At 49.6% G+C, this 20,675-nt stretch overlaps 1 protein-coding gene across 1 annotated transcript in view; it reads left to right on the top strand.

Moving 5' to 3' along the window:
- inpp5d (inositol polyphosphate-5-phosphatase D) overlaps positions 1-20,675 on the top strand; it is a 221,667-nt gene that overhangs the window by 127,755 nt on the left and 73,237 nt on the right. Inside the window, exons 17-21 of the mRNA XM_070882224.1 lie at positions 821-909; positions 3,517-3,598; positions 9,609-9,698; positions 10,623-10,736; positions 12,332-12,411. Of these exons, the coding sequence (XP_070738325.1) occupies positions 821-909; positions 3,517-3,598; positions 9,609-9,698; positions 10,623-10,736; positions 12,332-12,411 (455 nt within the window). The remainder of the gene's footprint in view (positions 1-820; positions 910-3,516; positions 3,599-9,608; positions 9,699-10,622; positions 10,737-12,331; positions 12,412-20,675) is intronic.

The following is a 20,675-nucleotide window of genomic DNA, read 5'->3' as shown; positions in this document are numbered from 1 at the left end:
CACAAACCTCGGGCTGTGGGTACAGTGTGGGCACCACAAACCTCGGGCTGTGTGTACAGTGTGGGCACCACATACCTTGGGCTGTGGGTACAGTGTGGGCACCACATACCTCGGGCTGTGGGTACAGTGTGGGCACCACATACCTTGGGCTGTGGGTACAGTGTGGGCACCACAAACCTCGGGCTGTGGGTACAGTGTGAGCACCACAAATCTCGGGCTGTGGGTACAGTGTGGGCACCACATACCTTGGGCTGTGGATACAGTGTGGGCACCATTCACCTCGGGCTGTGGGTGCAGTGTGGGCACCACACACCTCGGGCTATGGGTATAGTGTGGGCACCACAAACCTCGGGCTGTGGGTACAGTGTGGGCACCATTCACCTCGGGCTGAGGGTACAGTGTGGGCACCACAAACCTCGGGCTGTGGGTATAGTGTGGGCACCACAAACCTCGGGCTATGGGTAGTGTGGGCACCACACACCTGAGGGTGTGTCGGAGCTCTGTTGTGGGTGCAGTGAGGGCACCACACACCTGAGGGTGTGTCGGAGCTCTGCTGTGGGTGCAATTTGGGTACCACACACCTGGAGGCATGTGGGATTACTGCTCGCTGTGCCAAGGGATGTGAGAGCACAGGGTCTCTGATCTCCCGGGCTCGCTGAGCTTGTGAGCTGGCAGCATCCAGAGGCTGAGCATTCCCTGTAAGGATACGGTGAAATGAGATGGAGAGGTATACTGGACCATTCTGGATTATGTCGTGGTGCTGGAGCAGGGAGACGGAAAGCAGTCAATCATTTTATCATCACAATTTTTCATGTTGCAGATGAAGAAGAGATCACCTTCCCTCCATCCTATCGCTACGATCGTGACAGCAGAGACATGTACAACTACATCAAACAGAAGGCCACCGGAGTGAGTATTTCAACATTGCTCCTTTTACCATTTATTTTTTCAATAAATTTTGCGCTTACCAAGGTGAGTGATGTCAATGCTGGGAATGGTACACTTTCCATTTCAGGACAGCCATAGTGCAGGTTAGATACAGAGAAAAGCTCCCTCTGCACTGTCCCATCAAACACTCCCAGGGCAGGTACAGCACGGGTTAGATACAGAGTAAAGCTCCCCCTACACTGTCCCATCAAACACTCCCAGGGCAGATACAGCACGGGTTAGATACAGAGTAAAGCTCCCCCTACACTGTCCCATCAAACACTCCCAGGGCAGGTACAGCACGGGTTAGATACAGAGTAAAGCTCCCCCTACACTGTCCCATCAAACACTTCCAGGGAAGGTACAGCATGGGTTAGATACAGAGTAAAGCTCCCTCTACACTGACCCAACAATATGGTTCAGCTCCAGTCTCACAACAGTGCCCGCACTCTACCAGTGTGAAGAATTCCATTTCCCACACATACCAGCTGTTGGTACCTCTGAATTAGCTTCTTCAACAACATCTCCGAATCCCACAACCTCCATGAAGAAGGGCAAGGCAGCAGGTGCCTCAGAACACCATCACTAAGTTCCACGTTTTCCCATGCATTCCATGCTGTCCTTCACCCTGGGCAGCAGCGTACCATTCAGGACTCCCAGTTTTAACTGTAAAAAAGGCTGTCTATACCTCTTATAGGATCACCTGCTCTCTTCTATTCTTCTGGTCTACCTGTCTCTTTCCCTCCTTGGTCGTCTACTCCATGTTGCTCAGGACCACCCTTCTCTGAGCCACTTCCTCGCCGCTGCTCAACGCTCAAGCTTTCCCTGCACCTGTGAGTCGTGTCTCCCTCTGCTGCCCCGATGAATGCTCGTCAACTTCTCTCTTTCTACACTGTCCCTGAGCCCGGAAATGACTACAGCTGTCTCGTGGATGACTACAGCTGTCACATTCCGGAGAGTATGATCCAGAAAACTTCTCATTCTCACTGAGTCTGTGTAATTCGGCTAACTGCTTCGAAATACAAAGACCGAGTACTCGAGCGACTTTCAGTTTCTGACATTTCATTCGCGTGAGCTGCCTCTGAATCCAGGATGGCACAACGATTGAAGAGAAGCTTTGACCAGGCCCGAGAGCAGATAGCAAGGCCTGCCCTCAGCAGCAGCAACAACAACTTGTATTTATATAACGCCTTTAACATAGTGAAATGTCTCGATTAATGATTTAGATGAGGGGATTAAATGTAGTATCTCCAAATTTGCGGATGACACTAAGTTGGGTGGCAGTGTGAGCTGCGAGTAGGATGCTGTGAGGCTGCAGAGCGACTTGGATAGGTTAGGTGAGTGGGCAAATGCATGGCAGATGAAGTATAATGTGGATAAATGTGAGGTTATCCACTTTGGTGGTAAAAACAGAGAGACAGACTATTATCTGAATGGTGACAGATTAGGAAAAGGGGAGGTGCAAAGAGACCTGGGTGTCATGGTACATCAGTCATTGAAGGTTGGCATGCAGGTACAGCAGGCGGTTAAGAAAGCAAATGGCATGTTGGCCTTCATAGCAAGGGGATTTGAGTACAGGGGCAGGGAGGTGTTGCTACAGTTGTACAGGGCATTGGTGAGGCCACACCTGGAGTATTGTGTACAGTTTTGGTCTCCTAACCTGAGGAAGGACATTCTTGCTATTGAAGGAGTGCAGCGAAGGTTCACCAGACTGATTCCCAGGATGGCGGGACTGACCTATCAAGAAAGACTGGATCAACTGGGCTTGTATTCACTGGAGTTCAGAAGAATGAGAGGGGACCTCATAGAAACATTTAAAATTCTGACGGGGTTAGACAGGTTAGATGCAGGAAAAATGTTCCCAATGTTGGGGAAGTCCAGAACCAGAGGTCACAGTCTAAGGATAAGGGGTAAGCCATTTAGGACCGAGATGCGGAGGAACTTCTTCACCCAGAGAGTGGTGAACCTGTGGAATTCTCTACCACAGAAAGTTGTTGAGGCCAATTCACTAAATATATTCAAAAAGGAGTTAGATGAGGTCCTTACTACTAGGGGGGTCAAGGGGTATGGCGAGAAAGCAGGAATGGGGTACTGAAGTTGAATGTTCAGCCATGAACTCATTGAATGGCGGTGCAGGCTAGAAGGGCCGAATGGCCTACTCCTGCACCTATTTTCTATGTTTCTATGTTTCACGGGAGCGTTATCAAACAAAATTTGACATCGAGTCACATAAGGACATATTAGGCCGGCTGACGAAAGGCTTGGTCCAAGAGGTAGGCTTTAAGGAGCATCTTAAAGGAGGAGAGAGAGGAAGAGAGGCAGAGAGGTTTAGGGAGGGAATTCCAGCACTTAGGGCCCAGGCAGACGACGGCATGGCTGCCAATGGTGGAGTGATGAAAATGTGGGGATGTGCAAGAGGTCAGAATTGGATGCCGCTGAGAGCTCGTAGGGTTGTTGAGAGATCTCCGATAGATTGTCGTACCAGGAGAAAAGGGCCTGAAAGTGGGGTTTGAGTTAGAGCTGAATTGGAAGCGGTGCTCTGTCTTGGGTTTGTCCAGTGGGGTTGGTCACTATTTGTTCTCTCCCCAGCTGAAGTATAACCTGCCGTCCTGGTGTGACCGAGTGCTGTGGAAAAGCTACCCCAACGTCCATGTCATGTGTCAGTCTTACGGTAAGGAGGATTTGTTTAGTTGCAGTATTGTAGGGCCTGAAACTGCTTCCATTTAACTGTGTTACATTTATACGGTCCATTTCTTTCGTGGTGAGGTACCGTGAATAAACCGTCAACCACTGGCCTCTGCCAAATTTCAATATTTAAAGAAACTATGGCACTGAAACAGTCCTGCTGGCTATTCTCATCCCTGTCCACAAGCCCCTGTATACAGGCACAAGCACACCAGTGAGCATACATACACACATGCACACAATGTGTTACATAAGAACATAAGAAATAGGATCCGTTCACACGCTGCAGAAACTGGGATAACCCTGAATCCTTTTAAACTCCTCTTGCCTTCTGCTGAAGAGTTAGAAAAAGAGGGGAACAGCACTGAATCCCAGCTCATGAGGACATAAGGAATAGGAGCAGGAGTAGGCCATTTGGCCCCTCGATCCTGCTCTGCCATTCAATAAGATCATGGCTGATCTGATCATGGACTCAGCTCCACTTCCCTGCCCACTCCCCATAATCCTTCATTCCCTTAATGTTCAAAAATCCGCCTTAAATATCTTCAATGACCCAGTTTCCACAGCTCTCTGGGGCAGAGAATTACATAGATTTACAACCCTCTGAGAGAAGAAATTCCTCCTCAACTCAGTTTTAAATGGGCAGCCCCTTATTCTGAGACTATGCCCCCTAGTTCTAGTTTCCCCTATGAGTGGAAATATCCTCACTGCATCCACTTTGTTGAGCTCCCTCATTATCTTGTATGTTTCGATAAGATTACCTCTCATTCTTCTAAACTCCAATGAGTATATGCCCAACCTACTCAACCGATCTTCATAAGTCAACCCTCTCATCTCCAGAATCAACCTAGTGAACTTCTCTGAACAGTCTCCAATGCAAGTATATCCTTCCTTAAATGCGGAGACCAAAACTGTACGTAGTACTCCAGGTGTGGCCTCACCAATACCCTGTACAGTTGTAGCAGGACTTCTCTGCTTTTATACTCTATCCCCCTTGCAATAAAGGCCATCATTCCATTTGCCTTCCTGATTACTTGTTGTACCTGCACACTAACTTTTTGTGTTTTGTGCACAAGGACACCCAAGTCCCTCTATACTGCAGCACTTTGCAATTTTTCTCCATTTAAAAAATAATTTGCTTTTCTATTATTTCTGCCAAAGTGGATAACCTCACACTTTCCCACATTCTACTCCATTTGCCAACTTTTTGCCCACTCACTTAGCCTGTCTATATCCCTTTGCAGATTTTTTTGTGTCCTCCTCACAATTTGCTTTTGCAGAGGGACATGGTGCAGTTGGTTTTCTGGGTGCCATTGGTGAAGGATGTCAGTATCCAACTAAAATGTTACTTCATCTGTTGAAACTTCTGGGGCGCCGAAATTGCCCCCCGCCCGAAACGGGACAGTCCCACCCCATTTTGTGTGTTTTTACCATCACGGTGGTTAAGGTCGCCTCTTGAGCAAAATTCCGCTCTTTGGGTTTTTTTCTCTCGGATCCGGAAGTCGCTCTTAATAGGGCGGATATGTGGCGATAGCAACACCTGAGGGGCAGAAGTTGGAGGTGAGGAGTGGCCGCCGCGATGACGTCACCACGGCTCACCCCCTTCTGTTATATATGCAAACCTCACCAATGTGTAAGAATTGCCACTAGGGGGCACACCTGTGGGAGACCTAAGGGTCACCTGTGCACCCTTAGGCAAGCAAGTATAAAAGGCAATCCACCATGCTGCTGTCTCACTTTGGAGTTAGATTAAAGAGACCAAGGTCACAATGGTTTGAGCTTACAACACAGTCTCGTGGAGTTATTCTGAACTTAACAACTGGCGACGAGTTATAGATCACGAACTTTCACGCGACAATGGCTGTCGTTGGTATTCTTGAGATTTGTTGAGGGTGATGATTGGGAAGCCTTCGTTGAGCGTCTTGACCAGCACTTCGTGGACAATGAGCTGGACACGGCTGAGATGGCGGTCAAGGGGAGGGCGATTCTTCTCACCGTATGTGGGTCTTCGATATATGGCCTCGTCAAAAATCTGCTGGCACCGGTGAAACCAACGGAAAAGACTTACACAGAACTGTGCACACTGGTTCGGGAACACCTCAAGCTGAAAGAGAGCATCCTAATGGCCAGGTATCGCTTTTACACGCACCATCGCTCCGAGGGCCAGAACGTGGCGAGCTTTGTCGCTGACCTAAGAAGCCTTGCGGGACCGTGCGGATTTGCCGGATCTTTGGGGGAAAGGTTGCGGGACTTTTTTGTGCTTGGAATTGGTCATTCTTTGCAAACTGCGGTCTGCCGAATCCCTAGATCTGAGCAAGGCCATCACGATAGCCCAGGCTTGCATATCCACGACGCCAACACGAAACAGATATCTTCACAGCATCGAAGCTCGCCGGCAAGTACTGTGTATAAAATAATGCCTTCAGCAGGCAGAACTGTACATGGCAGGGCCCACACAACCGCAGAGGCCAGGCCTAGGGTGACTCCGAGGCCGCTGTGGGATGTAAATGAGTATCCATTAACACCATGCTGGCGCTGCGGGGGCAGTCACAGAGCCCATCAATGTCGGATTCAAGCATTATGTGTGCAAGGGCTGTGTAACAATGGGGCACCTCCAGCGAATGTGCAAATGACCTCTGACTCACCAAGTGGCAAAATCAGCAGAGGACGACCGATCCAGCGTGGATCACGCTGAACGAGCAGGAGAGGCAACTCAGCCTGAGGATGAAGAGGAAGTGTATTGGGTACACACCTTCACCACCAAAAGCCCTCCGATAATATTAAAAGTTAAACTTAACGACATTCCAGTCTCCGTGGAATTGGACATGGGGGTGAGTCAATCAATCATGAGCCAAAGGCTTTTGAGAAACTGGGGCAACAAGGCACAGAGGCCAAAACTGAGCCTGATTCACACAACGCTGCGCACTTACACCAAGTAACTCATACCTGTTATCGGCAGTGTGGCAGTGAAAGTATCTTACGACAGAATGGTGCATGATTTACCGCTATGGATTGTACCAGGCGATGGCCCAACACTGTTTGGCAAAAGCTGGCTAGGAAAGATCCGATGGAACTGGGACAACATCAAAGCACTGTCTTTGGTGCATGACGCCTCGTGCGCCCAGGTGTTAAACAAATTCCCAGTGTTAATTGAGCCAGGCATCGGCAGCTTCACAGGCGCCAAGGTGCAGATCCATCTTGTTCCTGGGGCATGGCCCATTCATCACAAGGCCCGAGCAGTCCCATATATGATACGAGAGAAAGTCGAGATCGAGCTGGATAGACTTCAATGAGAAAGAATCATATCGCCAGTCGAGTTCAACGAGTGGGCCAGTCCAATCGTGCCAGTGCTAAAGAGCGATGGGATGGTCAGAATCTGCGGGGACTACAAGGTAACGATCAACCGAGTCTCGGTACAGGACCAGTACCCACTACCTAAAGCAGAGGACCTATTCGCAATGCTAGCAGGGGGGAAAGTTGTTCACCAAGCTAGATCTAACCTCTGCTTACATGACACAGGAGCTGGCTGAACTGTCAAAGAAATTGACGTGCATCAACACGCACAAAGGACTGTTCATGTACCACAGGTGTCCCTTTGGGATTCGCTCGGCTGCGGCCATCTTCCAGAGGAACATGGAGAGTCTGCTGAAATCGGTTCCATGCACTGTGGTGTTCCAAGACAACATCTTGATCAATTTCGCCATCGGGGGTTGGGGGGGGTGGGGGTAGATCGGCGGTGCGCACTGTCATGACACACTTAACACAAATCAGCAGCAGTGGAGCAATGGGGGGGTGGAACGGGTCACCATCAGGATAACACAGGAGCGGAATTTTGATAATGGCGGCCATTACACGAAGCGTTCGCGGCCATTGCTCTCCGCAGCGTGACCGCCGCTGTCCAGTGTTAAGAAGCCTTAAGGCAAGGGGCAATTTCAGCCCCCTGGTCTTTGTGACTGAATGAATGCTTGTGAAGAAAGTTGAATTGGGTTTCTCTTCTGCCATTAGTAGGAGGGGTGAAGAAACATCATTGAATGCAGGGAGGTTCTAGGTGGGCTCTTCAACATGCAGGACACATGGGTGAAGTGAACAGATCGCTAAAGTGGTTTCGATTTGCTGAAGCATCAGTTATTTGTCTGTGATGGAATGATTATAAGATGGTATTGTCAGCCTGGGTTGTCTTTCAGTTATTGACTGAAGTCCCGGTGGGGTTTGGGGCGGATGTGCGGAGTGATGTCATCTCGAGCCTTTCCCTGTGCTACCCCAGGACCAGCTTGCAGGAGTGGAGTGGAGTGATGTTGTGGAGGAGCGGTGGCACATGTTTGAACTCTCTCTCCAAAAGAGACCACCTCCTCCCCTGTAGCTCACGGCTTTTCCCCAGCAATAAGGCTGTTTACTAACTCACACATTCTACCGTCCCTCAGTTGGGCCTCAAGATACCTCCACATTTTCATTTTTTGTGCTCTTGAGCTGTGCATTAACAGCTTTTCGTCACCTAATTCAGCTTTTTAAAATAAGGTTTGATTGGTTGTCATGTTGCCATTGAGATCCTGAGAGGTGCCAAACCATGTTGGAACTCCTCAATGGGAGGTGATCATTAGCAAACCCACAACAATGCTCTTAGCAACCCCAATAGAGGAACACACCAGCTTTTAGCAACCTCATGAAAAGAACACGCCAGTTCCTAGCAATAGCATTAAGGAACTCCATTAAAAGGGACACTACGGGGCCAAAATTGACCCCTCCTTAAGCTCCATTACCGCCTCTAAGAGGCCGGAGTGGAGCGGATAGGCTTTACTGCCCGGGGGCAGACAAACGGGCTGACCCTTCCTATATTTCCCCCGGGGCGGTAGCGGCGGGAACAGGTTTCCGTGCCGCCCGTGTTGCCCGCCTGTCGGGCACGCGCCGACCCCACACCATCCAGCGGCAATCCCCTTTCCGTCCCCCCCCCGCCCCCCCCGCGGGAAATTGCCCCGCCGGTCGGTGTCACTGACAGCTTTCCCCAGCGGGAAGCTGTGTGTGGCTGGGCAGTGCATCCACCATTAAAGGGGAGGGCGCCCTGCCGCGGTCACCATCTTATTTTAATGTCGGCCGACTGTCAGGTCGGCCTGACAATGCTGCCCACGGGTTTGTTGGCAGCCCGGCACCCCTTCTTGGGTACCAAGCCACTGGCCCGGCCTAAACCCTCCCTGGTGGCACAGTGGGCCCAACGAAACTCCATGCAAGGCTCGCAGCGGCTCTCCCCTTTAACTGAAGGGGAGGGACGTTGTGATGTCTCAGCGACGTGCTGATGACTCAGAGCAACGGCCGCTCCGATCCACCAGCACTTCCGCCCCACAACCGACACCACCCCGACCAAAATAAAATAAACAGCTGAATATTGGTCGAGTTTACCCCCATGGATTGGAACAGGGAGAAAACTACAACACTGGTGAGTGCACCACTTTTACATCAGGGGACAATTCCGGCCCCACTACTCTTAGCAACCCCATTACAGAAATACCAGCTCTAGATCACCCTATTAATGAAGTACACTAATTACTAGCAACCCCATTAAGGGGACACTCTGCTAACCTTTCTTTAGATGCAGAGTGAAGCTCCTCCAGATGGTCCCAGGATGTTCCTTGACCTTTAGAAGAGCGCCCCCTACTGCGTCAGTGTGATAATCTCCCATTTCCTGCACCAGTCATCTTGAGACCTCTCTGAGTGAGATCGCCAGTTAATGGTGAATCAGGGACAGTTTTCTGCTGTGGACCCATATTGGCTGGGATCTGGATTTACATTGCCCAACACATATTTTGTGTAGGACCTTTGCAGAAAGCAGACAGTGGAGACTTCCACGCTATTAGCTTTCAGAGGGGAAAGAATAATGTCTGATGCATAGCACCAGTCCATCATCTGCCTTGAGGCAAGTTGTCAAGTCCCAGTATTTTGGTAATGTGTGTATTGCAGCAACTGTGCCGAAAATCAGATGTCTAACTGTTGGTGTTCAATCGCAGGCTGCACCACAGACATTGTCACCAGTGATCATTCACCGGTGTTTGCAACCTTCGAGGTGGGAGTGTCAACGCAGTTTGTGTCTAAGACTGGTGAGTAGACATTAAATCTTCTCATTTACCCCCTCAGGCCCCTCTGAGGGAGTTCTGGACTGAAGTTTAGTTGAATTCAGGGCCCAGCACCTGTATGGTCTGATGTGGGGCTGGTAGAGCTGGTTTGAGCTGCCCATTCCAAAGCCTCTCAAGTGACCACAAGCTCAGGGAGGCCCAGCTGATCTTAATGGTTGAGCCTCATTACCATAAAAGTTCTCGCTGACCCGCCCAAGCCAGGCCAGATCCACCACCTGGCTCGTGGGCCGGCGAAGGTATTTGATGGCAGGAGGCCGCAGCCCAGGACCCAGGTAAGTGGGGGGTGGGGTGGGGGGACTCTGGATGCAATCGGGGGGGAAGCCTGGGGCAAGGGAAGGCCCAAGTCTCCCTTGTGAGGCCCACAAGGAAATCTAAAATTAAACTTAATTAATTACCTTCCTGGGCCCCTCCTGGCCCACAATCCGGCTCCCAAAAGGCCTAGCCTGATGGGGAAGACGTTACTGCTGTCCCGCTCAACCCTCCGACTAATGGCAGGAAGGCTGCGGGATCAGAGGGATAAAGTGACTATCTTCATTTTAACTGCCCCCCACCCCCAATTGGTTTCCATCAGGTGGGTGGGAAGTTAAAATTGGAGACGCACTGCCTGGACTTTCACATGAAGAATAGCCAATTGGGTGAGGGACCAGAAGGCAGGCCGTGCCTGTAAAACCCCATCAAGAATCAGAGCCATCAGGCAATGAGGGGACAACATAAAATGGCTTCCATTACTGTGCTGCCTCAGTCAGTCCAGTAAAGAGAATTGCTAACCCGGAGCCAGTGAAGAAGTACAGTGGTGTATGCAACCTTAAACAGGAATGAAAGCAGCTGATGTGAGGTTAGTAGAGACAATGAGTGAGACTGTAGTAACTCATCGTCTTCACTCCACAGACCCCAACAACGCAGACTCACCAGGCACAATCAATTTTCTCAAATGTGAAGCCAATTTGAAAACCAAATCCAAGACAAAGTTCTTCATTGAATTCCACTCCAGCTGCTTGGAAAGTAAGAATACTCGCTTATCAGTGTCCCTCATCCAAGCTCCCATTTGTGCCTACCAGGTCATACCACATTGTCTCGCTTCCAATGCATGATTGAGTATGTCAATATCTGGCTGATGAGCAACATTTGTGTATATTGTGTGTATGCCTGCGTGTCTGCACGTGTATCTATGTATATTTGTGGTGTACGTATGTGTGTGTACGCTTGCTTAATTGTCACAAGAATATAATCTTGAAAACTTCAATTGACTCAACTCAGAGTCTTTTCTTTCCCAAGGAAAACAAACATAACTTCAGTAACTTTTCCTCAGAACTGAAGTGTTGGATGTGTGTGCAATCTTCAGTCTGTCTATCTCTCTGTCCCTCTGTCCGTCGGTCTCCTTGTCCCTCAGTCTATCTCCGTCTGTCTCGTCCCCTGTCCCTCTGTGCGTCTATCTCCCTGTCCCTCTGTGTGTCTATCTCCCTGTCCCTCTGTGCTTCTATCTCCCTGTCCCTCTGTGCATCTATCTCCCTGTCTCTCTGTGTGTCTATCTCCCTGTCCCTCTGTGTGTCTGTCTCCCTGTCCCTCTGTGTGTCTGTCTCCCTGTCCCCTGTGTGTCTATCTCCCTGTCCCTCTGTGCGTCTATCTCCCTGTTCCTCTGTGTGTCTGTCTCCCTGTCCCTCTGTGTGTCTGTCTCCCTGTCCCCCTGTGTGTCTCTCTCCCTGTCCCCCTGTGTGTCTATCTCCCTGTCCCCCTGTGTGTCTGTCTCCCTGTCCCTCTGTGTCTCTATCTCCCTGTTCCCCCTGTGTGTCTGTCTCCCTGTCCCTCTGTGTGTCTATCTCCCTGTCCCTCTGTGTGTCTGTCTCCCTGTCCCTCTGTGTGTCTATCTCCCTGTCCCTCTGTCTGTCTATCTCCCTGTCCCTCTGTCTGTCTATCTCCCTGTCCCTTTGTGTGTCTATCTCCCTGTCCCCCTGTGTGTCTGTCTCCCTGCCTCTCTGTGTGTCTGTCTCCCTGTCCCTCTGTGTGTCTATCTCCCTGTCCCTCTGTCTGTCAATCTCCCTGTCCCTCTGTCTATCTATCTCCCTGCCTCTCTGTGTGTCTGTCTCCCTGTCCCTCTGTCTGTCTATCTCCCTGTCCCTCTGTGTGTCTATCTCCCTGTCCCTCTGTCTGTCTATCTCCCTGTCCCTCTGTGTGTCTATCTCCCTGTCCCTCTGTCTGTCAATCTCCCTGTCCCTCTGTCTATCTATCTCCCTGCCTCTCTGTGTGTCTGTCTCCCTGTCCCTCTGTCTGTCTATCTCCCTGTCCCTCTGTGTGTCTATCTCCCTGTCCCTCTGTCTGTCTATCTCCCTGTCCCTCTGTGTGTCTATCTCCCTGTCTCTCTGTCTGTCTCCCTGTCAGAAAGCTGCAGTTGCAGAGCTAGCACCGGCAGATGTGTGATGGGCAGAATGGCCTCCTTCTGTGCTGTAATAGCTGATTCCACTGAGTGGGGTTTGTCCATCAGAAGTCACTGAGCCTGCGCAGCCTGGTCATTGAAGCTTCCAGAACACTGTCTCCAGCTGCTTGCAAACATTTCACTCTGCATTGAGCAGAAATCGATACCAATCTTGTGCTTCCTGTAGATCTTGTGAAGAGCGCTGAAGGCGAGAACCAGGAGTCGAGAGATGAGAACCTGATGGTTGTGTGGAGCACTCCCCCTGAGGTAACTGAGACTTCCTCCTTGTCTAATTTCTCATCGTCATCAGCTGAGTTTAGGATTACTGCATTCCGGATTTCTTAAGAAATCAGCTCATTTGTTTTGCAATAAGTGCTAGTCACAGCAGTTGTAATCATTATAGGACCTTTGTTTTATTAATGTTGAGCATAAGGCCCATGCTTTCATACGCCTCGGTAAATACGTCGACTATGTCCTGGAGTTCAGCCTCTGTGTGTGCACAGACACAGGCGTCGTCCGCGTACTGTAGCTCGACGAGAGGTTGGAGTGGTCTTAGACCGGAGACGGCAAAGGTTGAAAAGGTTCCCACTAGTTCTATAGTTTAGCTCCACTCCAGAAGAGAGCTTATCAACTGTGAGGTGGAGCATGGCAGCGAGGAAGTTTGAGAAGAGGGTTGGCGCGATAACGCAGCCCTGCTTGACCACGGTCTGGACATGAATTGGGTCTGTGATGGATCCGTTGGTAAGGACGGCTTGCATGTCGTCATGGAGCAGACGGAGTATGGTGACGTACTTTTATGGACATCCGAAATGGGGGAGGACGCTCCATAGACCCTCGCGGTTGACAGTGTCAAAGGCCTTTGTAAGGTCGAAGAAGGCCATGTATAAGGGCTGGCGCTGCTCCCTGCATTTTTCCTGCAGCTGCCGCGCTGCAAAAATCATGTCCGTTGTGCCCCCACCAGCCTGTCCTCGCCGCACAGCACTGTCCCTCAAACATCAAGATCCACGGCGTGGCCCTGGACAACGTGGACCACTTCCCATATCTCGGGAGCCTCCTATCAGCAAGAGCAGGCATTGATGATGAGATCCAACACCGCCTCCAGTGCGCCAGTGCAGCTTTCGGCCACCTGAGGAAAAGAGTGTTTGAAGATCAGTCCCTCAAAACTGTCACCAAGCTCATGGTCTACAGGGCTGTAGTAATTCCCGCCCTCCTGTATGGCTCAGAGACATGGACCATGTACAGTAGACACCTCAAATCGCTGGAGAAATACCACCAGCGATGTCTCTGCATGATCCTGCAAATCCCCTGGGAGGACAGACACACAAACATTAGCGTCCTCGTCCAGGCCAACATCCCCAGCATTGAAGCACTGACCACACTTGATCAGCTCCGCTGGGCAGGCCACATAGTTCATGTGCCAGACACGAGATTCCCAAAACAAGAACTCTACTCGGAACTCGTCCACGGCAAACAAGCCAAAGGCGGGCAGAGGAAATGTTACAAGGACACCCTCAAAGCCTCCCTGATATAGTGCGACATCCCCACTGACACCTGGGAGTCCCTGGCCATAGACCGCCCTAAGTGGAGGAAGTGCATCCGGGAGGGCGCTGAGCTCCTCGAGTATCGTTGCCGAGCGCATGCAGAAATCAAGCGTAGGCAGCGGAAGGAGCGTGCGGCAAACCAGACTCCCTGCCCACCCTTTCCCTCAACGACTATCTGTCCTACCTGTGACAGAGATTGTGGTTCTCGTATTGGACTGTTCAGCCACCTAAGAACTCATGCTAAGAGTGGAAGCAAGTCTTCCTCGATCCCGAGGGACTGCCTATCATGATGATGGATGAATCATTATAAATAGTAATTCTATTTTGTATTTTTGTAAGGAAATAACCTTCACTCTGCTGAATAAACAGGAACTCTGTACAGTTACACAGTAACCCTTACCCTGCTGAATAAACAGGAACTCTGTACCAATCTAGGTCCCTTGGCCAATAAATGCTGTGATTAGGTGCAATAATGAATTAATCTCTTTGTTTGTCCTCACTATAGTTGAAAGAGGAAAGATTTGACTGCAGTTACGGACAGGGGCAGTGACTCTGCCCCAGGCCTGATTCAGAATCAGGGCAGTGAACACAGTAAAACAGCACATCATTGTTGATATTTGCACGCCGTCTCTCTATAAATATCTCGACAACTACAAACAAAGGAATACAATACATGTAGTATACTTAGACTTTCAAAAAACATTAGAGTGCCACATAAGAGACTTGTGAAGATTTAAGGCGAATGTTGTTAAAAATTAAGTGGAATAGTGGATAGAAGGAAGGCTGAAGGATAGAACACAGAGTGGGAGTAAATGGATGTCACTTGGGTTGTCAAGTTGCAGCGAGGGATCGATATTGTGACCTCTCCAGTCCCAGGATACGTCAGTGATTGTGACACAAGCATTGACAGAACAATAGCAAAAGTTGCTGACAATACCAAGGTAGTAAGCACACTAAATTGTTGCAAAGAACACGAGAGCCTGCAGGAGGACAGAGAACAGGTTGCAATAGTGGGTGGGTAGGTGGCAGATACAGTTTAAGAGAAACATGAGGTTTTACATTTTTTTGGAAAAAGAACAGAGAATAGAAACCTAAATGGTGAAATTCCCAATGGAACTGAGGAGCAGAAAGATCTAGAGGTGTAGATACACAGATTATATATGTTATGTATGTAACCATGTATTACTTGCCATCAGAGGGCGCGAATGTTGGAGTCTTAATGGTCACCTGCGCACAAATGCAGGGCCAGTATAAAAGGTTGGCTGACATGTTGTTTAGGCACTCTGGAGTTGCAATAAAGAAGACTAAGGTCACACTAAGTTTAGCTCACAGTACTCAGCCTCGTGGAGTTCTTCTGTACACAACAATTGCCGATGAGTAGCAGAATACGAACCATCACGCAACCTTGGCTGCCATTGGAATATTAGAGCGATCCGTAGAGGATGATGATTGGGAAACCTTCATCGAGCGTCTCGATCAGTACTTCATGGCCAACGAGCTGGAAGGAGACACTAACGTAGCCAAGCGCAGGGCGGTTCTCCTCACCGTCTGTGGGCCTAAAATATACGGCCTCATCAAAAATCTGCTCGCACCAACAAAACCAATGGAGAAGGAATATACAGAGTTGTGCATGCTGGTTCAGGACCACCTCAAGCTGAAAGAGAGTATTCTCATGGCCAGATATCGTTTTTCCACGCACCATCGCTCCAGGGGCCAGGACATGGCGGATTATGTCGCCAACCTGAGACGCCTCGCGGGACCTTGCAATTTTGGAGCTGCGTTGGGGCAAATGCTGTGGGATTTTTCGGGCTGGACATCAGTCACGAGGTCATTCTTCGAAAGCTGCTGGCTGCCGAAACCGTAGACCTGAGCAGGGCCATCGCAATCGCCCAGGCATGCATGGCCACGGACGATAACACCAAACAGATATCTTCTCAACATCGAAACTCACTGGCAAGTACCGTTTATAAAGTGACATCGCTAGCAGGCCGAACTGCATATGTCACGGCCTATGCGGCGGCAAGACCTGTGATGACTCAGAGCCCGCCATCGGGGGTGAATCTGAATCCATTAGCACCATGTTGGCACTGCGGGGGTAATCATCGGGCCCATCAATGTCGATTCAAGCACTACGTGTGCACAGGCTGCGCAACGATGGGGCACCTCCAGCGAATGTGCAAATGTGCTGCGACATACCACGTGGCAGAGGATGATCAATCCGGTGCAGATCACGCAGAACAGGCAACTCAGCCCGAGGAAGAAGTGTATGGGGTACATACCTTCACCACCAAGAGCCCTCCTATAATGCTGAAAGTCAAATTAAATGGAGCTCCAGTATCCATGGAGTTGGTCACGGGTGCGAGTCAGTCAATAATGAACCAGAAGGCTTTCGAGAAATCATGGGGCAATAAAGCACTAAGGCCCAAACTGAGCCCGATGCAAAGCTGTGTACCTAAACCAAAGAGCTCATACCAGTCATTGGAAGTGCGGCAGTGAAGGTATCGTATCATGGAGCTGTGCATGACCTATCATTGTGGATTGTTCCAGGCAATGGCCCAACGCTGTTTGGCAGAAGCTGGCTAGAAAAGATTAGATGGAATTGGAATAACATCAAAGCACTATCTTCAGTGGATGACTCCTCGTGTGCTCAAGTTCTGAGCAAGTTTCCCTCGCTATTTGAACCAGGCATCGGCAACTTCACAGGCGCCAAGTTACAGATCCATCTAGACCCCGATGCACGGCCCGTCCATCTCAAGGCTCGGGCGGTTCCGTGCATGACTCTAACGTGAAGGAATCATATCACCAGTCGAGTTCAACGAGTGGGCCAGTCCAATTGTTCCAGTGTTGAAAAGTGATGGCACGGTCAGAATCTGTGGAGACTACAAGGTAACGATTAACCGAGTCTCACTACAGGACCAATCCCCACTGACAAAGGCGGATGACCTGTTTGCAATGTTAGCGGCGGGGAAGTCGTTCACTAAGTTGGCCCTAACCTCCACCTACATGACACAGGAGCTGGCTGAATCTTCGAAAAGACTGACGTGCATCAACACACACAAAGGGCTGTTTATATGCCACAGGTGCCCTTTCGGGATTCGCTCGGCTGCAGCCATTTTCCAGAGAAACATGGAGAGTTTGCTGAAATCTGTTCCGCGCACCGTTGTGTTTCAAGACGACATTCTGATCACTGGTCGTGACACCATTGAACATCTACACAACCTGGAAGAGGTGTTCTAAGTCACTTAGACAGAGGGGGCCTCAGGCTGAAATGCTCCAAGTGTGTTTTCCTGGTGCCAGAAGTTGAATTTTTGGGGAGAAAGATTACAGCAGATGGCATCAGGCCCAGGCACTCAAAGAGGCCATCAAGAATGCACCCAGACCACAGAATGCGATGGAGCTGCGTTCGTTCATGGAACTCCTCAACTATTTTGGTAACTTTCTACCCAGGTTGAGCACGTTGTTAGAGCCTTGGCACATGTTGCTACGTAAGGGTGACGACTAGGACAAATCTCAAGACACAGCCTTTGAGAAAGCCAGGAACCTGCTATGTTCAAATAAGTTACTTGTACACTATGACCCATGTAAACGTTTAGTGCTAGCTTGTGACGCCTCATCGTATGGGGTCGGCTGTGTGTTACAGCAAGCCAATGTATCTGGCAACCTCCAACCAGTTGCATACGCATCTGGAAGTCTGTATAAGACTGAGAGAGCCTATAGTATGGTCGAGAAAGAGGCGTTAGCATGTGTATATGGGGTTAAGAAAATACACCAATACCTATTTGGACTTCGGTTTGAGCTTGAAACAAGCCGCTCATTTCGCTGTTTTCAGAGAGCAAAGGTTTAAATACCAACGCTTCGTCCCGCATCCAAAGATGGGCACTAACATTGTCCGCTTATGACTATGTTATCCCCCACAGACCAGGCACTGAAAACTGTGCCAATGCTCTCAGCCGGCTACCATTACTCACCACTGGGGTCGAAATGGCGCAGCCCGCAGACTTGCTACTGGTCATGGATGCTTTTGAGAGCGAGGGGTCACCCGTCACAGTTCGTCAGATCAGGGCCTGGACCAACCAGGATCCTGTGCTATCATTAGGAAAGAGTTGCATCCTAAATGGGAACTGGTCGGCCGTTCCTGGTGAAATGCAAGGTGAAATTAAGCCGTTCACCGATGCAAAGATGAAATGTCCATCCAGTCGAATTGTCTCTTATGGGGTAATTGCGTGGTTTTTCCAAAAAAAGACAGGGAAACGTTTATACCCGACCTACACAGCACCCACCCAGGCATTGTCATGATCAAGACAATTGCAAGGTCGCATATTTGGTGGCCCGGCATTGACTCAGACTTGGAGTCATGCGTGCATCAGTGCAACACTTGCTCGCAACTGAGCAATGCACCAAGAGAGGCTCCACTGAGTCTGTGATCATGGCCCTCCAAACCGTGGTCCAGGATCCACGTAGATTTTGCCGGCCCCTTTCGAGGAAAAAGGTTTTTAGTAGTTGTGGATGCTTACTCCAAATGGATTGAATGCGTAATCATGTCATCCAGCACGTCCACAGTCACCATTGAAAGCCTCCGGGCCATGTTCGCCACCCATGGCTTGCCCGACGTCCTTGTAAGCGACAATGGACCGTGTTTCACCAGCTCGAAATTCAACGAGTTTATGACCCGCAATGGCATCAAGTATGTCAGATCTGCTCCGCGTCTAACGGTCAAGCAGAGCGGGCAGTCCAAACAATCAAGCAGAGCCTGAAAGGCGTGACGGACGGCTCCCTGCAGACCCGCTTGTCACGCATTCTGCTCAGTTACCGGACGCGACCCCACTCGCTCACTGGGGTTCCCCTGGCAGAATTGTTAATGAAGAGAGCCCTCAAAACCAGGCTCTTCCCTAGTCCACCCGGATCTTAATGATCACGTGGAAACCCGGCGACACCGGTAGAACATGTACCACGATCGCGCAGCTGTTTCACGTGACATTGATGTTAACGACCCTGTGTTTGTTCTGAATTACGGTCATGATCCCAAGTGGGTTGCTGGCACTGTTTCAGCCAATGAAGGAAATAGGGCATTTATAATCAAACTGTTAAATGGACAAACGTGCAGAAAGCATTTAGATCAGACTAAATTGCGATTTACTGACAACCAGGAATGATTTGAGTAGGACATCACCATCGACAATCCTCCAACACACACCCAACCAGCAATCGACCTCACTGTCAATCACGAGGATGAACCCATCGTTCCTGACAGTCTGATCAGCCCAGCTGCGATGCAGTGTTGCAATGGTCCAGCCAACTCACAGACGCCAGAGTTTGAACTTAGACGATCAACCAGGGAGCGAAGGGCTCCGGATCGCCTCAACTTGTACATAACTTGCACCAAAGACTTTTGGGGGGTTGGGGGGGGGGGAGGGGAGTGATGTTATGTATGTAACCATGTAATACTTGCCACCAGAGGGCGTGACTGTTGGAGTCCTAATGGTCACTTGCACACATGTGCAGGGCCAGTATAAAAGGTTGGCTGCCATGTTGTTTAGGCACTCTGGAGTTGTAATAAAGAAGATTAAGGTCACACTAGAAACATAGAAACAGAGAAACATAGAAAATAGGTGCAGGAGTAGGCCATTCGGCCTTCGAGCCTGCTCCACCATTCAATAAGATCATGGCTGATCATTCCCTCAGTATCCCTTTCCTGCTTTCTCTCCATACCCCTTGATCTCCTTAGCCATAAGGGCCATATCTAACTCCCTCTTAAATATATCCAATGAACTGGCATCAACAATTCTCTGCGGCAGGGAATACCACAGGTTAACAACTCTCTGAGTGAAGAAGTTTCTCCTCATCTCAGTCCTAAATGGCCTACCCCTTATCCTGAGACTGTGTCCCCTGATTCTGGACTTCCCCAACATCGGGAACATTCTACCCGCATCTAACCTGTCCCGTCCCGTCAGAACCTTATAGGTTTCTATGAGATCCCCTCTCATCCTTCTAAACTCCAATGTATAAAGGCCCAGTTGATCCAGTCTCTCCTCATATGTTAGCCCAGCCATCCCATGAATCAGTCTGGTGAACCTTCGCTGCACTCCCTCAATAGCAAGAGCATCCTTCCTCAGATTAGGAGACCAAAACTGAACACAATATTCCAGGAGAGGCCTCACCAAGGCCCTGCACAACTGCAGTAAGACCTCCCTGCTCCTATACTCAAATCCCCTAGCTATGAAGGCCAACATACCATTTGCCTTCTTCACCGCCTGCTGTACCTGTATGCCAACTTTCAATGACTGATGAACCATGACACCCAGGTCTCATTGTACCTCCCCTTTTCCTAATCTGCCGCCATTCAGATAATATTCTGTCTTCGCGTTTTTGCCCCCAAAGTGGATAACCTCACATTTATCCACATTATACTGCATCTGCCATGCATTTGCCCACTCACCTAACCTGTCCAAGTCACACTGCAGCCTCTTAGTGTCCCCCTCACAGCTCAAACCGCCACCCAGTTTAGTGTCTTCTGCAAACTTGGAGATATTACACTCAATTCCTTCATCTAAATCATTGATGTATATTGTAAAGAGCTGGGGTCCCAGCACTGAGCCCTGCGGCACTCCACTAGTCACTGCCTGCCATTCTGAAAAGGACCCGTTTATCCGACTCTGCTTCCTGTCTGCCAACCAGTTCTCTATCCATGTCAGTATATTACCCCAATACCATGTGCTTTGATTTTGCACACCAATCTCTTGTGTGGGACCTTTTCAAAAGCCTTTTGAAAGTCCAAATACACTGGTTCTCCCTTGTCCACTCTACTCGTTACATCCTCAAAAAATTCCAGCAGATTTGTCAAGCATGATTTCCCTTTCATAAATCCATGCTGACTTGGACTGATCCTGTCACTGCTTTCCAAATGCACTGCTATTTCATCCTTAATAATTGATTCCAACATTTTCCCCACTACTGATGTCAGGCTAACCAGTCTATAATTACCCGCTTTCT

Source organism: Pristiophorus japonicus, chromosome 6 (genome assembly GCF_044704955.1).
Source record: "Pristiophorus japonicus isolate sPriJap1 chromosome 6, sPriJap1.hap1, whole genome shotgun sequence".
NCBI lineage: Eukaryota > Metazoa > Chordata > Chondrichthyes > Pristiophoridae > Pristiophorus > Pristiophorus japonicus.
This window is presented reverse-complemented; position numbering and strand designations above follow the sequence as displayed.